Here is a 23,494-nt window from a genome sequence, read left to right on the forward strand (position 1 = left end):
ATTATTAATATTGTAATTTAATTGCAGAAATCTTATTTAAAAAAAATATTTATTGTTGCTACCTGAACGATCGAAGTTTTCACAAATTTAATGACTGCTTAATTTTGGATTAAGGCAAAATATTGACAGTAAGTAAGAAAAAAAATTAAAATTGTTTTATCAAATATTAAAAAAGAAGATTTATTAAAATTATCATTACATATTATTGTTTTTTCTTTACTCAAACTTATAAAACATAAAAATTAATAAAAAAAAACTAATTAAGGCCAAATTGTACAAAATATTGACAGTTAATAAAAATAAAAAAAAATATAGCCGTTACTTCACACTAAAATAAAAAGATTGAAAGAAATATATTAATTTAGTTTTTATTTTTACTCAAACTTATAAACCATGAAAATTAATAAAATAACTCATTTTTTTCTAAGGGGCCCCACTCAAAAAACTAAACCCTAATCCAATGGATTCTTTTTAAGTTGGTAAAGTTTTTTTTAAGTTTTAAGCAACGGACCGTTCTCTGGAATACAATAAAATTTAGCTAAGGAAAATTAATAGGTCCAAACTTGGGTATTTTTAAAAAAATCTTGAAAAACGCGGTAAAGCTAACTTCACATCACACTATATAAATTAGAGTTTAAGCTAAAAAGTTATTTTAATAAGGAAAAAGGGTTTTTACCTAAGTTGAACCATAACCCTCATTGTTAATAAAAATAACAAAAAACTTTGCGAAATTCATTCCTGTTATTTTCCAGCAATAATGATGGCCCTTAAAAAACTTTTTACTGCCAGGTTGGTGTGTTTAAAGCTTTTCTAAACTACTAAACTGACAATAATTTTATCTAATTTTTGTTAATCATAAAAACTATCAGTTCAAAATTATACCCTTTCTACAATAAACTTTCCTAGGCACAATTAAAAAAAACTTTTTTTTTTAAGGTAGAAAAACATCAGAAGAACGAAAAAAAAAAAAATTCAGTACAAAAAAACTTTTAAAGCTAAAATATAATAAAACAATCATTTATATTTTCAGGTTTGACTCATACTCAAGCTACTTTGTAATTTTCTGCAAAAGTCAGCCTAGTTTGAATTTTTTCCCCATATTTTAGATTAGTCAGGGTTCCAAAAAATCTGGAACCCTGGAAAATCCTGGAATTTTGACAATTTAGACTATAAGACCTGGAAAAATTTCGATTTGACACAAAAAATCTATCATATAGATAAAACTTTTATGTCATCATCATTTTTTTAAAATTTATTTTAATTAGCTTTACAGTATCTTTTCGATGTTGCTATACTACTGGACACAGTTTTAAACCTTAAACTTAACTTTAAACTAAGAATAGGCTCAAAAACGTGTACTTTTAAAAACTTGGAAGATATTCAGAAAACCTGGAAGAAATTTCTCAAAAACCAGTGACAACCCTGTTTTTTAATTTAAAGAGTTAGAACATAACCCTGTAGTAAGCACTACTTTTTACTAAAATTAAAACTAAGATAAATTTTAAAATATTAGTTATTAAAGAGCTCAAATTGTTTTCAAACTGAAAGGCAAATTTGACCAGAGATTAACTTTTGGGGCCATCTCTTGCCCACTCCTAGGCTAAATGTTTTTGTAAAATATTTACAGTTGCAAATAAAAATAGCTTTCAAAATAGAAGCTATAGTTTTATATTAAAAAAATAAACTAACTTAAGCTAGTTTTGATGTTTTTTATAAATCTTAAATTAGTTTTTATCATTATAAACATCCTTTTTTCTTTTATTAAGTACTTTTTTTTTGTATATTGAGGTATTAAAGCTTTACTTATATTTTTTAACTTTTGTCTCAATATAACTTATTAAATATTTCAGATTTCGAATAATTATTTGTTTTTTAAATAAAATTAAATTAGTTCAATAAATAAGAATTACTGTGCTAATTGTTTTGAGTATAAATTTTTAATTTGCTTGTTATTTATGTCAGGCTGATGTAACCCAGTCTAGATTTTAGTCTCAAAAAGAGTGGCAACTGTCAATTTAGCTATTGTCTATTTTAAAGAGAGTATAAGGCCATAGAGGAGGGGGGTAAGCAATGTTTTTTTACAAGCTGATCTTATTTAATAGAGTTTTTTCTAAGCTTCAAGTTGCATTTTGTTGTTATAAAAATTACAAATTATTTTTTGACATATGACCAGTCAAAGTAAGGCTGCATAATAGGTTCCCTATGAGAAGGGAAAACTAAAATAGCAAAAAAAAGACTATTTTATTTAATATCTCTCTCCTCCTTTATTTTTCAAGCAATCTTCTTTAAAAACTTTCACTGTCTAATCTTTATACTATTAAAAAAAATGTTACTTTGGACTTAGTGAAATTTTAAATAAAAATATAATCAAAAAAAAAAGACTCTTTTTTTGAATTTTAGTCATAAAACTTTTTTTTTTTTAAGTTTCTAAATCTCATAAGTAATATTTTTTTCTTTTAATATGAGGAACATTTCCTGAAATTTTGAAGAAGATTGCTTGAAAAATGAAGGAGGAGATAGATTTTTAGTAATTTATAAAATATAAGAGAAAATTGCCCTGATAAATTTGCGGTCCATACGTTTGTATCGGAAACTTTTTACAAAAAATGAAATATCTCAAAAGTTAAATGATATTTTTGAATTCTATAGAATACTGGCTTGTAGTTTGTACCTAAAGCTTTCATAAAAAAGCCAAAGTGATTTTTTGCAAAAAAAAAGTGTTGGACCCTCCTTATGGCCATAATATTTTGTCATAACTAGTTAGCTGCTTAAAGAAAATATAACTGAAATTGCATTGAATGTTTTTCTCGAGAGCTTTAAAGTTTGTGTTTAGTTATCTTAAATATCATACATTTAGTCATAGCAATCCTTAACATTATTAAAATAAAATTTTTATATACCAATTGCAACTTATTATTAACCGATTACTCATTTTGTTTTATATTTTATTTCACAAAGCTTTTCAAAATTATACTAGTTTTATTCTCAAGTGGTAAATGTTAAATGAAATTTGAAAAATTTTTTAGTTAGTAAACAGCTAAAAAATAACTTTAAATTATGGGGTTTGAATAAATTCAAATAAATACGAAATCCAGAGATTTAGTAAGTAAAACTAAAGTAAAGGTATGTTTATTAATAAGTTGATAATAATTTTGCTTTTTCATTTAATACTATTTCCGTATTTAACTTAGGTTGCTCTTCCTCAATCAATATTTATTTCAGGCTGTAGAGTTCACTGCTTTGTTTACATAGCTTTGAACATGAGGTATAAGTAGTTTCGCGCCAGATTCAAAAAATTTATTTTAAGGATTTGGAAAAAACTCAGGATGACTCAAGGCAGTTTAAGGTCTTTCAGGGCAGTTTTTAGTCACTCAGGACAGTTTTTAGACTCGAAGAGTGGCAATCCTGACCTTATATAAATTTTCTTATAACTCTCAATCTTTGATCAATTAAACTTTATAAATTACTTGTCTTTTAAACAGCTTTTTTCCGGTGCATAACTTTTTTAAAAAATATAACAGAATACATTTCATTTTCTTTAAATTTGCTTTAGTACTTTTGTAGTAAGGCTCATCAGAAATTGTTTGTTACTAGATTAGAATGAATACAAATTGAAATAAAATCAAACTGAAGTATAAAGTTTAAAAATATAAAATGACGTAATAATCAAATGTTAAAAATTAAATAAGTGCTTATGCTATATACATTTGATATACTAATAAAACTTGTTAGAATTAAAACAATCTAAATAAACAAGCTATAAACATTAAAATTAAAACTATACTTTAAAATAAAGTTTAACAAGAGACTAATTACTTTAAAAATTACTAATATAAGGATTTAAAAAGTTTAGTTTGGTATACAAACTTTTTCTGCTTACATAAACTGGGCCTTAAAGATTGAATACATAAGGCTTTCAGAATATGCAGTTGAAAAGAGTTCTCCGCTCTCACTTAAACTGAAAAATTGTCCTTTTTTCGACCCCTAAATGAAATTTACAAATATGTTTCTCCCACCCATGAAAAAGGTAACATCATCTATAAATTTAGTTGTCACTGTGGTAGTGACTACGTGGGAAAAACATCTCAAAGGTTTCATGTAAGTATCAATCAGCATGTTCCAAAAGTCTTGAAAAGCTGGTTTAATGGCCGTTCTGAGAAACCAACAAAAAAATAATTCTCGGCAATTGGGCAACATTTGTTAGACAATCCTGAGTGTGCTAAAAGTTATAAAAAGGACAATTTTTCAGTTTTAGTGAGAGCGGAGAACTCTTTTCAACTGCATATTCTGGAAGCCTTATGTATTTGGTCTTTAAGGCAGAATCTTGGTCTGTAAGCAGAAAAAGTTCGTATACCAAACTAGACTTTTTAAATCCTTTTATTAAGTAATTTTAAAAGTAATTAGTTTCTTGTTAAATTTTATTTTAAAGTATAGTTTTAATTTTAATTTTAATTTTTATCGCTTGTTTATTTAGATTGTTTTAATTCTAACGAGTTTTATTAGTATACCACTTATTTAATTTTTAACATTTGATTATTACTTCATTTTATATTTTTAAACTTTATACTTCAGTATGATTTTATTTCAATTTGTATTCATTCCAATTTAGTAAGAAACGATTTCTGATGAGCCTTACTACAAAACTAATATTAATAAAACAAATTTAAAGAAAATGAAATGTATTCTGTTATATTTTTAAAATACTTGTTTTTTATAAATAAATTAAAGTTACTGCTAGCTTGTATGTTCATGTAATAAATGACTAAAAAAAGACTTACCTCTTATACCTAAAAGCATATATTTAAATATAGTTAGTTATTAAAAATTATATTTATTGTTCTATTAATAACATATTTACCTACCAGACAAAAAGAAAAAAGAAAAAAGACAGACAATCACTCATTTGAAAGCTCTGTAAAAGAAAAAAGTTTAACTCAATCTTCAGAAAACAGTAAGTTATATTCTGATTTAAAAACATTAATAAGACATTATCATAGCTTTCTAAATAGAATACTAAGATATTGAAAAAGAGTATGAACCAATTTAAGCTTAACTTTTGTAAACAATGCTCTTATAAAATATCTCTTGTATTTGGGTAGTTGGTATATGGTTATTTTAAGGGCATATTCAGGTTTGCCTCACACTCATGTGACTATGGATGACAAAGGATAGTCTAAAATTAAAAAAAACATGCTAAATCAAGCTAACTCTGGCTTACTCAGTCTAGTTAAATGTATATTTTTTAAATTGGCTGACTCAGGCTTCTTAAATTTTTTCGACACAGCTAAGCCTAGTTAAGATACTTTTTTTTGTGAATCTCAGTCTAGTTTTTTAGGCTTCAAATATTTTTACTTTTCTTAAAAAATTTTTAATAAGTCCTGTTGTTATTATTTGAATTTAAAAGTAATTAGTCTTGTCTTAAGTTTTTGGTACATATCAATTTTAAAGATTTTTTCACCAACTCAATCCAATTAAGGATAGCTTGATGTAACTCAGGCTAGTTTAGGTCGTTTTTATATATTTTTGTCACATGGTGGTGCAACCCTGATATATTATAATATAAATAAAGTTGATATTTCAAATCTTTAGATAAGTACTTTATGTGTGTAGCAAGGCTGATAAGGGTTTACAGTCATGATTTTTTTATGCTCTTTGTGTTTAATAAAGACAACATGCTTAGGAAATCTCACGACCTGTAATAACACACAATATTTTCTAGAGTTACAGTAATGTAACTTGCAATGGGCCACTTTGTTTATGTACTTATATAGTTGCATAGTATTGATATATATAGTTTACCATAATTGCTGTTGTATAAAAACTTTAATTAGGTTAAGTACAAGTCAAAATAAATTAAATGTGTAAAAAATAAAAGCTAATTTTTGTACTTAGCTAGTAAAAGTTGTGTATATTAAATTTTAAATAAAGTAGTTATCAATGTGTAGAATGAAAAACATAGTCAAATTTTTAAAGCAACTTCAGAAAATAGTGAAAAGAACATTTTATTTCAAAATCACCAAGATGAACATTTTTGTAAAAAGGTAATTTTTCCTAAAAACTGTAGTACGTTTTGTTTCTTATCTGTAAATTTTCAATAAAAAGCTGCTTAAATTTCTCATTTAAAAATTACTTTAAGTTATATTATTATGGTAAAGAAAAGAATTATCTTATTTTAGATCTATTAATAGAAACAACTATGAAGTAATTTTTTAAAACTATATGATTATTCTAGTTGTTTATGTGATTTTAACAATATATATTATCAAATATATAATGCGAAAATTTCAAATAAATATTTTGTAAAGAGTGGAGAAGCTGTACTATGGAAAAATAAAAATGAAGATTCAAGTATAAACGTTAAAGACATTCATAGAAGTTTTGTAGAAAAGCATGCTGATGAAGATTTACTATTTCGCTGTGAATTTGAGGTAAAATTGATCTTTTTTGTTTAATATTTATGTATGTTCAGTTTATGCTTTTGTATTACAAACTACCTAGTTGTAGTGAATTCTTTACCAGTGATAAAAAAATGTTATTAAAATGTTTGAGCTAACACAAATAAAAAATATAGATCTTAAAAAAAAACCCTATAATAGATAACATTTATTTTGTTTCTTCTTTTGTGTTTGATTAATTAGGGTCTACGACTTTTTTGTTTAGAAATTTTTACAAAAATCTGAAATCAAACTAGTTTGTAGACTTAAGTCAAGGATTAGCATATTTTCTAAGTCTCTGTTGCACTTCCTAATAATCTGGTGCAGTGATCAGCATAATGAGAAAAATAATATTTTGACTGCATTTCTTTTATATAACTATTTTAGTAGTATAAATTATTTGTTTTGATAGCAAAATCAGTTTTAAAAATGTAGTGTAAGCAGATAATAAAGTAAAGGTTTTTAAACAATAATTAAGTTATTGGTAAAATGTTGGCCAAAAACCTTTTATATGACAATTTAGGCGAAAAAATTCCCTTGAATTTGGAAATAAAAAAAAACCTGGAAAAATCTGAAGTTTTGTACAAAAATTGTTAAAGAACCCGGAATTTTGTAAAAAACTAGTGAATAAATCTGGATTTTTTTAAATTTTAGTTTTTTATTGACTTAGATATTTAAAAATTGTAAAATTAATTATTTTTTAACTTAAGAAAGTTTATAAAAGTTATTAATTAAAAATTGATAAATTGTTATTAAATTATTACTTAAGTTAATGAAACTATTATTTACCTATATTTCCATTCTTTTAAATGTCATGTAAAGTCAGTCAATAAGAACCTATTTCTGACTGATACAACTTAATTGAGTATAGTTAAGAGAAAACAAAGAGCAAATAAAAGTGTAGCCAAATAAAAAGGTCTGATGCAATGTTAAAAGCCCAATGTATTTATATCACTTTTGCACGAGCGTCACTTTTGCACGAAGGGACACTTTTGCACAAGCGTCACTTTTGCACGAAGGGTCACTTCTGCACAAGGGGACACTTTTGCACGGCGACACTTTTGCACGAGCGTCACTTTAGCACAAGGTGACACTTTTGCACGGCGTTAATTTTGCACGAAGCGACACTTTTGCACGGAGTCTTTTTTGCATGGTGAGATTTTTACACGTCAAAACTTTTGCACAACATTACATTTGTATGGCGACAATTTTGCATAGCGTCACTTTTGCACGGCATTATATTTTCACGGATATACTTATGATCTGCAAAAATTTTAAACAATCAGTCAATTTTGAACGGAACTTCACTTTTGCACGCTTCTAATTTTTATTTTTTCAAATAAAAATTTAAATAAAATATTTTTTTTGTCAACTTAAATGATATTCGCTTATAAACGCAAGTTGTTTTGAATGAATAAAATGTGGTAGTGTTTTAATGAAATTTTAATGTAAAGTTTTTATAAATTTATTCTTGCCAAAATTTATTTTACAAACTAAGTTTCGGTCAAAGACCTCGTCAGTGCTTAAACAAAGTTCTTGAAAAAAAGTTTTTATTTGAAGTTTTATGGAGAACAATATGATTACGTACCCAGGGTTGCCACTCGGTCAGAAAAAGTCAGGAAATCAGGAAAAGTCAGGAAAAATTAAAAAAAGACAAAAGTCAGGAAAAAATGGGGGGTTTTGAAAAAAAGTCAGGAAAAGTCAGGAAATTTGATAAAAAAAAAAGTCAGATTTTGTCAGTTTAAATTTATAAAATTCCTTGTTTTCCAAAGCCTTCAAATGGTAAAAATTAATTAAAAGTCCTTTAAAGTCAGAAAAAAATTCCAAAATTTTCCTAGAAAGTTACAAAAATATTTAATTTTATTTCCAATGCCTTTACCTGGTATAAGTTAGTAAAATATCCTTTATAAAACTGCAAAAATTATCTATTAACATATTGAACAAGTACCCTACTTGAACAAGTAGATTTTGTAAGCTTTTTAGTATTGATGATCTGTAGCAAGGACACACACTTCCATAGTGAAACTGTGATATATACACAAAAGTTTATCTAGCATAATTTTGGAATCAAAGTGTTTTTTGTTTAAATAATTGAGTTCTTTATAACTAAGCAGTTAGTTTAGTATTTTATGTAACAAGTTAATGTGTATACTTTACCTCTTTATAATTTTTTCAAAGTTGTTTAAACTTATAAATTAAGTTATAAGAGAGGTATATGCCAAGATTAAGTTTACTTATTATTTGTATTTTTGTAGAGTAACTTAAGTTTTTTAAGTAAATAAGAGTATATTTATTTGTTGCAAATTTTATACTAAATGATAAAAGGAAATATTTTATACAACAGGTATATAGTTTACTTTTTTATGTCTTTTTTTTTACAGTTACTTAAGTATAATCTTTTTTAATTGATTTTTAATTAAGGATTTTATATTAAATAGTTTGGGTAGTATTTTTTTAAACTAAGTGAACAATTTATATAAGTAAAACTGATTTAGAAAAGTCAAGAAAATATTGTTAAAAAGTCAGGAAAAGTCAGGAAATTTTTGTCAGCATGATCAGTGGCAACCATGCGTACCGCAATTCATTAATTCATATTTATTATCTTAATTAAAATAAACTAGATGATTAACTAAAATAATTTAAAAATTCTAATTCTAAATAAAAACAATTTTCAATACTCTAAAAAAAAGGTCTGAATCTCGTTAATTTTTAAACAGAAGCATAAACTTAATAGAAATGAAATAATCCAAGTTCAAATCATTAAAAATGCGCTCTTTTATTGCTCTTTGTATTATCGCGCTATATTAAAAAATAAACTGAAATATAAACATCAAGTAAAATCTGATCAACCTTTCAATTAGCATTATATAGTTGTTAAACAAAAATTTTAAATTTATTTTAATTTTAAACAATTGTTAAATTAAAATTAAATTAGTTAATTTATGAAGTGTAAAGGTATTTCAGATTTTAGTTGATGTTTATATTTTAGTTTTTTATTTATTTATTCGGTGTGAGAATAAAAAGAGCAATAACATAGCGCATTTTTCATGATTTAAACTAGAATTATTTCATTTCTACATTGTTGCATGATCATGATAAGCCAATGAGATAATAACATTTGGAAGTTTGAACTTATGTTCAAAGAAAATATACCATATTAGTCTTTAAACTCTGCAACATTTCAATAATGAGGCTTGGCAGAATTCTTTTTTCTATCGGTCAGTTGAAGTATGGAACAAACTCACAAATGAATTAGTTTCTTGCGAAAATTTTAAAGAACTTCGATTAAAGTTGAAAATATTTAATCAGAATTGTGTTTGTGTTAGTAAAATTAATAAGTAACTTTTATCAACCGTTAATTTAATTTTAATATTTAGCTTAATTTATAATTAAATTTAATTAGCAGCACTTTTACTCTATTAATAATAAGTCCTTTTCAATAGATTTAATGATTATTCATCTGACCAGTCTATTGTTAATGTCCTTAGAGCGTTAGGTTTTTACTTTTGTTGTTAGTTAATGAACTCAAATATTTGACGTTGATCGTTCTACATCAAAGCGTAAATAAGTATAAGTTTGTGGTTAAAATTTTGATTTATATGTTAACGTTTGAATTTTATATCAAATTATGTTTTTATATTTTTTTTAATAAATAAACTACTTGTGTTATCTTTTATTTTTCTTAATGTGTCTTTCAGTTTAAGTGGTCTAGGTTTTGATGCCTAGGTCAATCATATGGACAATAAACTTGTAACCGTATTGTAAAATATATAAAAAGACATAGTTGTTAAATATATATTAAAGTTCAAAATAAACTAAAACAATTTAATTACACTTTAATTTTTTTTTCATCCTAGTATCTAAATAAATTTAATTTTTTGTCCCTGGTATGATTCATTTATAAATAATTTTATTTATCTTTCTTTAGTTTGTTTCTAACATTAACTTTTACTGTTTAATATTTTTAATCTTTCATTTTTTGCCTTTAATATAAATGTGTTATAGAATTTTAGTTTTCAGTTTCTTTTTATATTAAAAATTTAGTACTACCTAAAAAACATTTCACCAAAATGAAAAATTGATGTTCCGTGCAAAAAGTCATTGTGCCAAAATGTTGCTGTGCAAAAATTTCATCGTAAAAATGTGACGTTGTGCAAAAGTATTGTTATGCAACAATGATACCGTAAAAAAATGTTGCCATGCAAAAATGACCCCTCGTGCAAAAGTGTCCCCTCGTGCAAAAGTAACCCTCTGTGTCAAATTGACGCCGCGCAAAAGTGTCACCTCGTGCTAAAGTGACGCTTGTGCAAAAGAGTCGTCGTGCAAAGGTGTCCCCTCGTGCAAAAGTGAACCTCCGTGCAAAAGTGACGCCGTGCAAAAGTGTCACCTCGTGCTAAAGTGACGCTCGTGCAAAAGAGTCGCCGTGTAAAAGTGTCCCCTCGTGCAAAAGTTACCCTTCGTGCAAAAATGACGCTCGTGCAAAAGTGACGCTCGTGCAAAAGTGACACCCACCCATTTATAGCAGCTATAATAAATCTAAAATTTATTGTATTAGTTATAAGTCATTAGTTGGGCCTAGTTAATTGAAAGTATCTATAATAGGTATAATATAGTTTTTTAAAACTTAAGTAATCTAATATCTCTGTGTGGTTATAGAACTTTTTGATTAAGTTTTTTTGTTACCTTTTGGTTGTTAGTCAAGTTTTTTAGCTTTATGTCGTACATACTTTAAATACTTTAGGCTTTGTTGTTTTTTCATAGTTCTATAAGTTGAGCAAACCACAGTAAATTAACAAAAAATACATCATAAGTTTATCAAAGACTAGACTAGAAATAGTTTTCATATTTAACATAAGTTATTTTTGTTTAAAGCAATAAATACTTTAGAGAGGCTATCAGTTTAAAAAACTTGAAGATTCCAATACTAATAATAGTTTTACTGTATCTTTTAAGTAATTTAAATCTATCAAAAACACCTTTTTAACTTATGATAATTTTACTACTAAACATGGTCAAAAAAAAGATGTACTTTCGTAAACTGGGAAGAAAGTCTGAAAAACCTGGAAAAAATTTTAAAGACCTTGAAAAAATCTTGAAAACCTAGAGAAAATTTGCCAAAAATAGTTGGCCACCCTGTTGTAAAGTTTTTTTTTCAAAAACGTGCTATAAAACTTAAAATCACCGTTTTTAAAGCATAAAATAATTTTTTTATTCTGTTTTTTTGGAAAAGAATTATGAACTTATACTTAAAAAGAAAACTTTTTATTCTTTTTCCTAGCCTTTTTATTGGGCATGGCCCCAATACTAGTTAATAGTCCATTTAGTTTTTTGTACCATTACTAGAAAAATATCAGGGTTGCCACAAAACTGGAATCCTGGAAAAATATGGAATTAAAGAAATTTTTAAAAACCAGGAATTTTAAACAGTTTTTACATGTAAAGTAATAAAATTTTGACTTGACTCAAAAAATCTTTCATATAGACAAAAATTTTTCGTCATCATCAACTTTTTTTAACAAATTTAAAGTAGCTTTACACAGGGTTGCCACAAGACCTGGAATCCTGGAAGAAATTTCTCGAAAATCAGTGGCAAACCTGAAACTATCCTAAACTCTTTTAGTATGAGAAACAATTGTGCCTGACCCCACCAGCGTGACAGTTGATTTTTGTGTCCATTGGTATGTTTTAAGTCAAGGCAAATGTTTTTACATTTTCAATGTTCTGCCATTGTTCTTGAGTGATGGTAGACTATATGTTTCTTGTGTTAGGAGTTTTGTTTTTTAAGGATAATTGTAAGGCCATCTGGAATGCTGACAAAAACTGACCTAGTGGTGTCTGATGATCTTTGGGTGAGTGAGCTACAAGTGCAGCATCTTCAGAAAAAATATGAAAGTTAGCACTTTTTGCTTTACTCTCTTTACTTCAATCAACAAAAAACATCAGCGAAAGTCTGCAGAACAGAAATCCGGACTTCGTTTGCCGTGAGACAAGTTTAAGTTAAACAAAAGGGTTGATGATGCCAATTCGATCATCAGACCACAAGTTACGGTAGACTGAGACCGGTTTCGTCCTTATTAGGACTCATCAGTCAGTCACAACCGAAAAACTTGTAGTTGTCAATCTACAAACGGTTTATCATTCTTTCACATAAAGCAACCATTTGCTGGCAATGATTAGTGACGTCAGCATTGTCTTTGCCGTGCAACGTTTAAAACATTGTCCAGTAGGCAAGACATCTGGTACGCTCGTTTTAGTAAAATCAACAAAAAACATCGGCTAAAGTCTGCAGAACAGAAGTCTGGACTTTCGTTTGCTGTGAGACAAGCTGAAGTTAAACAAAAGGGTTGATCATGCCAATTCGATCATCAGACCACAATTGACCACAAAATTTTTTGCTGATTATACTAAAACGAGCGTACCAAATTTCCAGATGCATAGTTGCGTGAAACAGCTGTTGAGATCTGACCAAGCGGGCCTAAGTATACGTTTGTTTCAGTACTTTGTACTTAGGCTCGCTTAGTTAGATCTCAACAGCGGTTTAACGCGACTGTGCCTGCCTGATGAGTATTAATTAGGACGAAACCGGTCGTAGATTGTCTCGTATGCTGTTGTTGTTGATCTTGCAGTAAAGTTCATTAACTATTATTGATGGTGCGAAACATCTAAACTCTGTTGATGATGGCCGTAATAACTACTGGTTATACTATTTAACATAATGTTTTACCTTAAACTTAATTTTAAACAAAAAAAAAAACCAAAAATGTGTACTTTCAAAAACCTGGAGAAGGTTTGTCAAAAACCAGTGGCAACCCTACTTTTTATGTAATTTAATTCTCTTGAAATATTTAAAAAAAGAAATTAAATTGCTTTCTTATGTTGTTTTGCATCTTTGTAACTAGCGTTTTAGACCCTGGTTTTCCTGGTCACAAAGGGGGCATGTCTGATTAGATCCATTAGATGGTTTTCAAATGTGTAGCCCTTCATACTAATAAGTAGGCTACTAAATTATTAGTCAGGTAGCATTTTTTTTTCTGGAGTTCTCTAAAGAGGCTGTACAATGTACATGATATAAACATCAGCAGTCATTTAATTTTAAAAGGTGCTTCTTTCACTATTTGTCTATTTCATATATAGTGTTTATATATGAAGGTTTTGTGTTTTTCAGAACATGCCTGTTTAGTGACTTCATCAGAATTTCATTTACTAATCCTGAAAAGATAATGATAATTAGTTGCTTACAACTGAAATCCTTCATAAAAACATGCTAACATTATTAAGTAAAAAACATATACAGTCAAAATAGAGTTAATATGGTAAGAATCGAAAAGTATGTTTTCTTTTTCGTTCTACTATTTGGTCTCTTAAAAATTGTTTCTCTTTTCCACATCAGTTTTACTAATGACTTATTACTGATTGATCATCAGTCATCAGTTAGCTTATTATCAATCAGCAATTGTAACGCTTATGCTCTTCATTCTCGCATGCAAATGTATTTCAATGTATTATAAAATAAAACAATATTTTTCTACAAGTTTTTATATATATATATATTTGTCTTAACTAAAAAAGATTGCTCGATTTACATAAAATTAAAGAGCTTATTCAAACAAAAATGTGCATTAAAAAATTATGACCTTTTCAAGTATAATAAAGTAGTAAACAGTTTACTATTTTATTATACTTGAAATGGTTGTATTTTTTTTTGCCACCGAAACCTGGTTGTAAATAAAATATTTTATTTGCACTTTTTTATCTACAAGTTTTTCAAAATTTATTAAAGATTACATTGAGAGAGTTTAAAAGTAATTGCTAAAAACTGAAGGCGGAGGTAGATTTTTAGTAAAATAGCCTAATTTAGTCTTTTTAGTTTGAGTTTCACGTAAAGAACCTATTGAAATCTGTAATTTTGATCGTTTATATATCAAAAATTACTTAAAATTTTTAAAACGATTAAAAAAACTAGTAGCTTACTTCTTTTAAACAATAACAGGTTATATTTAAAAATAAATGAATTACTTCCCATATGGCCTTAAATTTTGATAAAAATATCATCTGTGATTAACAAAACATATTTCAAAAGTTTTTTTTACGTAGTTACGTTTTAAAGAGACAAATGTTAAACAAATCTGTGTTGTAAGTATTAACATTAAATAGAAATAAGGCTTTAATTGTTATATACTGGTTTAAATATACTGGTTTTATTTAATAATAAAAAGTTTTTATAAATCAGATTCTGTTGGTTTAGTTCTAAAATAAGTAATATATTTTAAAATAAGAAGTTGAACAGAAAGTATGATAAAATATTATTCAAGAGTTAGTTTTATTAATTTTAAATTATACGCTGATTTTAGTGTTTAAAGTTAAAAAGATCATGGTCATTAAGTCTTTGTGTAATATACCTATACTATATTTTAATAATATTTAATTTTTTTAGCTTTATAAAACTAGTATTTTGAAGTTTTAAACAGCGTTACCAACTACTAAAGCTTATTAAGCCTACTCAAGATAATTTAATATAGTAACAGCTCGCTTGATTAGTTCAGGGTTGCAACTTTACCTGGAAACCTGGAAAAACCTGGAATTTGAAAATTTAGGCTAAAATAACCTGGAAAAAACTGGGATTTGAGAAATTTTGGAAAAAACCTGGAAAACCATGGAATTTTTAATAATTTTAACATTTTCAGTTGTAAAATTTTGATTTGACAAAAAAAATCTATCAAATAATTAAGATGTAACCTTAAAAAGCGTTAAATCCTGGAGATCTTGATAAGCTAAGCTTATCGGAATATATACCACAGATTTTTTTGTTTCAAAACTTTATTTCGACCAACGGCGTTTCACTGCTCTCAAATAAATTTAAGAACAGATCTACGGAGTCTATAAAATATTAACACACATTAGAAAAAAAGCATGTATAATTATGTACAGTGTTTATGTGAGTAGTAACTATAAACGAACTTTATGGTTTGAAAACAAAGTTTGGAATAAAAACACAAAAATATAAAATTGTCTACAAAAATTACAAATTTAATAAAAGCACACACTAACCTCGAAAAATGCTCTAAGAATAGGCAAGTTTTTAAAAATGAAAATTAAATTAAGTTGTGCAGAAATGTTACGTCATAATAAATTTAACAAATTAATCAAATATTTATGCAGCTTAAAAACATGAAGTATTAACTTGTAAGAGTTTGTGATTGTAAATGTGAATGTTGTGAAATAAATAAGTGTATAAGTAGACAGAGTTATTTAAAGTAGTATCCCCACAACCGAGCATTCTTTTAGTTACTGTGTGCTTTTATTAAATTTGTAATTTTTGTAGACAATTTTATATTTTTTAACCATAAAGTTCGTTTATAGTTACTACTCACATAAACATTATACATAATTATACATGCTTTTTTTCTAATGTGTGTTAGTATTTTATAGACTCCGTAGATCTGTTCTTAAATTTATTTGAGAGCAGTGAAACGCCGTTAGTCGGAAAAAAGTTTTGACACAAAAACATCTGTGTTATCATATAATTAAGATTTTTTGTCCTCATCAAACATTTTTTTTATTAAAAAACACATTTAAAGTACTTTACAGTATCTTTTCAATATTTTTATACTATTTAACACAGTTTTTTAAATAGAAATTAAATGAAAATTAACTTATAACTAAAAATAGACCCAAAAATGTGTACTTTTGAAACCTGTAAGAAATTTGGAAAACCTGGAAAAAATTTATAAAAAACTAGTGGCAATCCTGTTTTAACATCCCAAATTAGCTTGAATCTTTGATGCTAGTTGAATTTTTGTTTTTGGAAATTGAGAGAAAGTTTAGTAATTTTATTTTAAACCTTGATCAGTTTTCTCTTAAGTTAGTTATGTTTTGATTTTTTGTTCACATCATATCGATTGAACACTATTGACAGTATTAGTTAAGTGTACTAGTTTTTAGCTGAAACCATAAAAGCAAAATATTATTTACTAGTTTATCATTTTACCCTCACTTCTTAATACATTTTTTTTTAAGAAGCAACATTGTAGTAATTCTAGTACAATTTTTTAATTAAATTTATATCTTAAATAGTATAATTACTTAAATTAATGTACTATATCTCATTAAAAGTTTTTGATAAATACCCTTTACTCTTTTTTAAGTTAACTTAACAATTTAAAACCCCAGTACTTTGTTCGGGTAGGTGTCAAAAATACACGAGAGGTCATTATTGCACAAAGACACTTTTGCACGGGTTGAAATATTTTTAAATTAATTTTATTATTTTATTAATTTGATTTATTAATTATTTCAATTTTAGCTCATTAAAAGTTTTTATTAAATACTCTTTTACTCTTTTTAAAGTTAACTTAACAATTTTTAACCCAAATACTTTGTTCGGGTAGGTGTCAAAAATACACAAGAAGTCATTTTTGCACAAGACACTTTTGCACGGGTTGAAATATTTTTTAATTTATTTTATTGTTTTATTATATCAATTTTTTGATTATTTTATTTTTAGTACCACTATTATCCCTAACCCAGTCCTCGGTCAATAACTTTTTTTTTAAGTAATTTTTATTAAACTTTATTTCTTTTTTGATTTAATATTACTGTTACCCCTAGCCCTTATTAAACCTCGGTCGGTAATTTATTTTTATTCTTTTTTGTTTCTCTATTAATTTATCTTTTTTGTATTTTTATTATTTTTATTGTTTTTTATTTTTTTTACTCTCTTACAAAATAGTCCATTCGTGCAAAAGTGGCTTTGTAGTTATTTGATCGGTTCCCACTTTGTTCATAGTTAATAATAGTTTTAATGATATTATATGTTTGTAAACAGAAAATTCCAGAACATGTACGCTCTTTTGGTTTTCCTTCTTGTGAACATGCTACAAAAACTGAAAACAAAGATAAAAATCGCTACAAAAATGTCATAACAAGTCAGTATAACTGATATATAGATACTGAAACTATTTAGTTTCAAATAAAATAGTATAATGAAAAGTAGTAGAAATTAAATAAACATTCTGCCTATTAATGTTCAGAGATAATTTTGTTTTTATAACATTCAAACTATAGATTAAGAATTAAATAAAAAAAAATTGTAGTAAAATGAAATAATAAACTTTAAGCATAATGAAAAAGCATTATATTTTTTTAGCTGACAACAGTAGAGTTAAACTGTCAGTACAAAATGACGACCAAAATTCTGACTACATTAATGCTACGTACATCGATGTTAGTTTTGAAATTTAGATGTAATTTAAAAAGACTTTTAAATCTATATAAATTTAATTCTTTTTTTTGTACAAGACTAGTTAGAATTATTTAAGAAATTGAAGTTTTTAAGTATGCTAACGTAATAATTTTATATTGAGTAAGTATTTTATTCAAAAACAATAGTCTATTTAAACCGGTAAAAAAGTATACAAATGGTTATATATGTTTTAATTTGTTTTATGTAAGTGAATTTTTATTAAGCATTTAAAACTTAAAATCAGTAATTTTTTGATTTTAATAAATCTATTTAGTACTTTAAGGTTTTAAACTGTACCAATTATTTGTAAAAAGTGAAATAAAATGTAAAAATGTTTGGAAGACGTGCTAAAATAAAATAAGATAGGACGTAATTATACAAGGTTAAAAAAGCCAACTGACTAAACTAAAGTTAAAAACGAATCTAAATTAAAATATTGTCAACAAAGCTATATTTCCATTATCTGCTACTTGTGTGTTTAAATTTGATTTTTCTTGTTTGACTAGTATCAAATCTAAGCTATAAGCTCACCCCGAGCAGACCTTTTAAGAACTTGAACTTTGACTTTGTATACCTTAAAACAAATGATCGAAAATATTACTACGTTTGTCTTTTTCTTTATGATCAGCAATTCTTCGAAACATTTGACGTGGTGTCTTTTCTATGTAGGATACTCTCTAGCCTACAGAGCAAGATTACTTGTAAATGACATTTGCGTCAAATTATATTTGATTTTATTGTTTTACAATTAAGAAAACAGTTAAAGCTTTCGTATTTAACGAAATATATTGCATACTTATTTTATTTTCTTGAATTTAACTCTTGAAATAAGTTTTGTTATTTTTTTTATAGAAAATAATAAAAAAACAGATAATTGAAAACATTATCACATAATATCGTAAAAAAGTTTTTATAAAACTTGTCTTTTAAATAATTTTGTGTCAACTCTATTGATTATAATGGACATTACGTAACAAGTTAATATGTGCAGTTATAAATCAAAAAAACAGTTTTAGTTGAATTTTTAAAGGTAGTGTTAATCTTATTAGTAATTGTTTTTGTGTTTGTATAGTTTCATAAAATTTCAGTATTTTTTTAAAATTTAATTTTAAGAATATCAATAATAGAAACTAGTTTAATTTGTTTTTATAACTAAGTAAGTTTAGTTTTTTGTTTATTTCTTAACTACAAATTTTGTTCTTTAATTTTTGTCTATAGTTAATTAGAAAAATGTTATACTAATGTAAAAAATCCTACATTTTTATGTTTAAGCTTTGAAAAATATACTGAGATAAAATGTACCAACTTCGATTTTAATAAGTCATAGACGTTTATAGAACGACGGAAACTTTTAGGTAAAGTCATTAAATGTGTACTAGTATTTTTTTATGTACTTCTTCGAAATTAGACTTTGGTACGGTCCTCTTAAGATGTTATTATTTATATTTCTTTATATTGTTATTGCTTTTTGTTGTCATAGTTATTAAAACAATTGGTAAAAGTATTGATTACAATGAGAGTAGTTTCCGTTATAATGTTTTTTTTTAGTTTTGTAATGGTTTGGTTCAGGTCGTTGAGTTCTGTTATAATTCACTTGTTTAGCAGGTTGAAATGCATCTTCTTTGTGTGTATTCCAAATAGTTAGCCCTTTTCTTTTGAAAATTTATTTTTTTCATCATCATGTTTTTAGTTTTATTTTTTTAGAGAGGGCTTTAAGTGTGCTTAACAGTAATTTATTCTGTATTTTTGTGAACATTTTGCCCATTTTGTCGCAGTCAATAATTTGTAATTAAAATGAATGAAAATCTTCAAAAATGGAATTTTGTCAAATATTTAAGTCAACTCACAATCTCTGCTTCCACAAAGTTTTGGTAGCGAACCGTAACTTAATTCATCTCGATTTACCATTTTATAGTATCTCAACACGTCACTAATATCTAGTATTAAACACTCCTTCATTATAGAATTTTTCTCAAAATATTAATATGTATTTTGAGGACTCCTACATATCTAATATTTCAAATTTTTTAATAAGTTTTTAGGTTATCAGTATGTTATATTGATCGTTAAAACAGTTTAGATTTTTTTTTCGCATATGAATCATAAAAAGGCTCACAATTTAGTGGTAATTCGCGTTGTAGATGTTCTATAAGTTGTTGTAAGTCTGATCTATCCTAATACCTGTTTTATTTGTGCAATTATTTTGTTTCTTCTTCAACTTCTAACTGCTTACCTTGCTTTCTCCTGATGTATCTTTATTACTAACGTAAAATTATTTTCAAAGTTATCCTGATTAGCTATATTATTGACTGTTTCTTCTAAAATATTTTCCTCAAACTGTTGGTGAAAAGAATGTGACGGATAAAGTAAATCATTGTTTTTAATTACTTTTAAAGCCTTTTAAAGTAATTTAAAATAATTATTTACTTTAGTAAAGGCTAAAAGCTACTAACAATAAAAAAAAAATCGTCAACCTTCGCCGTACGTTATTCTTCTGTTTTTTGTATAGTCAATTTTTAGCATCTGTTCCGTTCTTTGTATAGACTAGGTAATCTCCACTAAAAATAATCGAGTATATAGAAAGGGTTTTATATTATTTTAGCCTACTGGGGTATAAAAGTAAATTGCTACCTGAAATAACTCTGCGCGTCGTTGCATGTGAGTAATTATTTTAGAATTATTAATAAATAGAAAAATTAAATAGTTTTTACTTTTCTTTAGACTTAATGGTTTTTTAAGATGAACAAAATAATTAAAAAGTAAACAAACTGTTAGCGAACACTACACAAAAATAAAATAATTATAGAAAGCTAATAAAATGTCAATGCGATAAAAATTAACAAAAATGAAGCACTTTAAGATAGCTAATTTTTTTTGTTTCTAACTTAAGATACTTGAAGTCTAAAAAAACCATCCGAACTTTAAATAAAAGTTTTTTGAATAGACCTTGTTATAGATGAGTGTTTTTATAACTGCATGGTTTCAAAATATTAATATATGTTTTATATAGAATGAAGACAATATTACTGATTTCTTGGGTACATATTTGTTTAATATTTTTGCAATTACTTGTTAATGAAATTTTAATGATTTTTAATTTTCGTAAATAAAATATATGTTATTATTAGATACTTACGAGTAACCGAAAGAATTTTTTTATTTATTACAAATGTTTTCAATTAGTATTGTATAAAAACTCTACCAGCATAGCAATTAATATCAAATAGTCAAATCAAACTGGCTGCTTATCTATGAATTAATTTTTAGATATTTTAAGGTTATTATATACTTTGTCTTTTAAACTAAAACTTGTTTAGAAATTTACTAAATTTACAAGTTATTACATTTTACAATTATAACGACTATTTTTTTAAATGTAAATGTTTCTAATGTGTTTTTCTACAATTTTATAAATAAAATATATTTTATTGATGCTTTTGATTGAAATTTGTACTATATTTTTGCTTAAAATGTATTTACATAACTTAAATGATTTTATTCATAATTACTTTAAAGTAGAGTTGCCACAAAACTTGGAATCGTGGAAAAACCTGGAATTTGAGAAATTCTGAAAAGCCCTAGATTTTGAACAAAAATCACTAAAAAACCTGGAATTTTAAACAATTTTTACATGTAAAGTAATAAAATATCGATTTGAAACAAAAAGTGTATCATATAGTTAAAACTTTTTTGTCATCATCAATTTTTTTTGTTTAAACATACATTTAAAGTAGCTTTACAGTATCTTTTCAATGATCTTATACTATTTAACACATTTTTTACCTTGAACTTTATTTTCCAAAAACGTGTACTTTCAAAAGCCTAGAAGAAATTTTGAAATCCTGGAGAAAATCTTCCAAAAACCAAAGGCAACCCCTGTATTTAAAAATTTTTGAGTGTTATTTTATTCTGGTGTCAGTTGTAAATTATTACTTGCAAATATATTACTTTAAGAAAAAAAGTTGTTAGATTTTTTTTACTGTCTTACGGTGTAAGCTTTAACTTAAAGATTTAGTGGTGTTTTCTACTTTTACTTTGAACTTTTATTTTGTTTCAGTTGTTTCTATCCTATTTATTATTTCAACATAGTTAGTTTACTAAACTTTTATGCTGAATTCAACTGTGTTATTAAAGTTAACTAGTATTATAAATTTTAATACATAATGTATCTAACTTGATATACGATGAATCAATAACTGTTGAACTTAATAATAACTGTTGAAATAACTGTTGAATCACAATAACTGTTGAACTTTATTATTATTTTTATTATTATTATTATCATTATTATCATTATCATCATTATTATCATCATTATTATCATCATCATTATTATCATCATTATTATCATCATTATCATCATTATTATCATCATTATTATCATCATTATTATCATCATTATTATCATCATTATTATCATCATTATTATCATCATTATTATCATCATTATTATCATAATTATTATCATTATTATTTTATTGCTTAAAATTCGAAAATTAAAAGTTAATTCAAATAAAAATATTCAAAAGGTTAAAGTTAATAAAATAATGGTCTTTAAAAAATAAAAAATAATGAATATAATTTAAGGCTCAAACTGTATAAAAAATATTTACAAATTTCATAACACATGTGTTATTAAATCGTCACTGTTTCCTGCTGCTTTATTATTATAGTAGGCTAGTATATAACGTAAAAAATAAAATAATTATTTTAAACGATTATTACAATCTAATAATAACTGTTTATTACTACTCGGTATTTTTTTTGAAGATGCTTTACTTAAAGTTTAAAATATGTAATTTGTTTAAAATAGTTATAATTTGTTTGACTGTTCCTACAAAGGGATGCTTTGAAATCAAAGTACTAAAAGCTGTTTTGTTTGAATAATTCGTAAGTTATCATACTTAGGATACAAGTTAATATACTTGAAGTATATTTTTGAACTTCTATTTGCGTAAAGCTATATCAATTAAACATATTACCTATATTAAAGGTAAACGAGAAACATAAAATTAAAAAGGAGTATTGTGCACAATGAGAGTTTTTAAATAGTTTCAAAAAATTATTTGAAACATTAGTTTTACTAAAACTACAGCTCTGAATAATAACTTCATCATTAAATATTTTTATTTAATTGTATTAAACGATCTCTTTTTTATGTTTGTTTACCAAGTTTGAATTGCAATTATATTAGAATTTATTGCCCGACAGTTTCTGAAATTTTTTAAAAGTTAAGTAAAAAATCAAGAATTACGTTAACAATAAAACTTGCCGTGTTATAACTAAAATTGTTTTCATTTCTACCACTTACAATAAAACTTATTGTGAACACTAAGAAATTTTTCTATTCGATATTTATAAAATTTCTAGTCAACCAACGATTATTGAAATATTATTATAAATTTTTAATCTTTAGACATGTTTACATTCAGCCAGTGCAATGTTTATCCTAGTGTTCTACTTTTGTTTTGAAATTAAATAGCTTTAATATGTCTTTCTGGGATTTTTTTTGTAAATAAAGTTAGATTTTATATCCTATAAAATATTATCTCACCATAGCAAAAAATAACATTAAAATTGTAATCAGTAATTGCCTGAATTAATAGTTATCATAACACTTGAAAATTACTATAATTATTATTAGTAAAATAAATTGAATGTAAAACTTAAAATACATGATTATGTTTAATTTTCTATTATGAAAAAAAAAGAAAAGTTATTGCGTTAAATAGCATTTTATCATTTTTTAAATCAGTAGTAGTGAACTTTTTTTAAAATAAGTTTCTTCATATGTTATACCTTAAAAGTAAGATGTATT

The 23,494-nt window shown here is 25.6% G+C and overlaps 1 protein-coding gene across 3 annotated transcripts in view; it reads left to right on the plus strand.

Moving 5' to 3' along the window:
- The first annotated feature begins 755 nt into the window (after nt 1-755).
- The window catches only part of LOC145844692 (receptor-type tyrosine-protein phosphatase epsilon-like), a 72,309-nt gene continuing 49,570 nt past the window's right edge, over nt 756-23,494 (plus strand). For all 3 annotated transcript variants that reach the window (XR_014370304.1, XM_082952102.1, XM_082952103.1), the window contains exons 1-6: nt 756-789; nt 4,866-4,951; nt 5,974-6,041; nt 6,306-6,428; nt 17,260-17,359; nt 17,581-17,657. Coding sequence is in view for 2 of the 3 variants with exons in the window: in XM_082952102.1 (XP_082808228.1) it covers nt 758-789; nt 4,866-4,951; nt 5,974-6,041; nt 6,306-6,428; nt 17,260-17,359; nt 17,581-17,657 (486 nt within the window). In the remaining variant the exon portion in view is untranslated. The remainder of the gene's footprint in view (nt 790-4,865; nt 4,952-5,973; nt 6,042-6,305; nt 6,429-17,259; nt 17,360-17,580; nt 17,658-23,494) is intronic.

Source organism: Thalia democratica, chromosome 9, assembly GCF_965202585.1.
Source record: "Thalia democratica chromosome 9, ktThaDemo2.hap1.1, whole genome shotgun sequence".
NCBI classification, from domain to species: Eukaryota; Metazoa; Chordata; class Thaliacea; order Salpida; family Salpidae; genus Thalia; species Thalia democratica.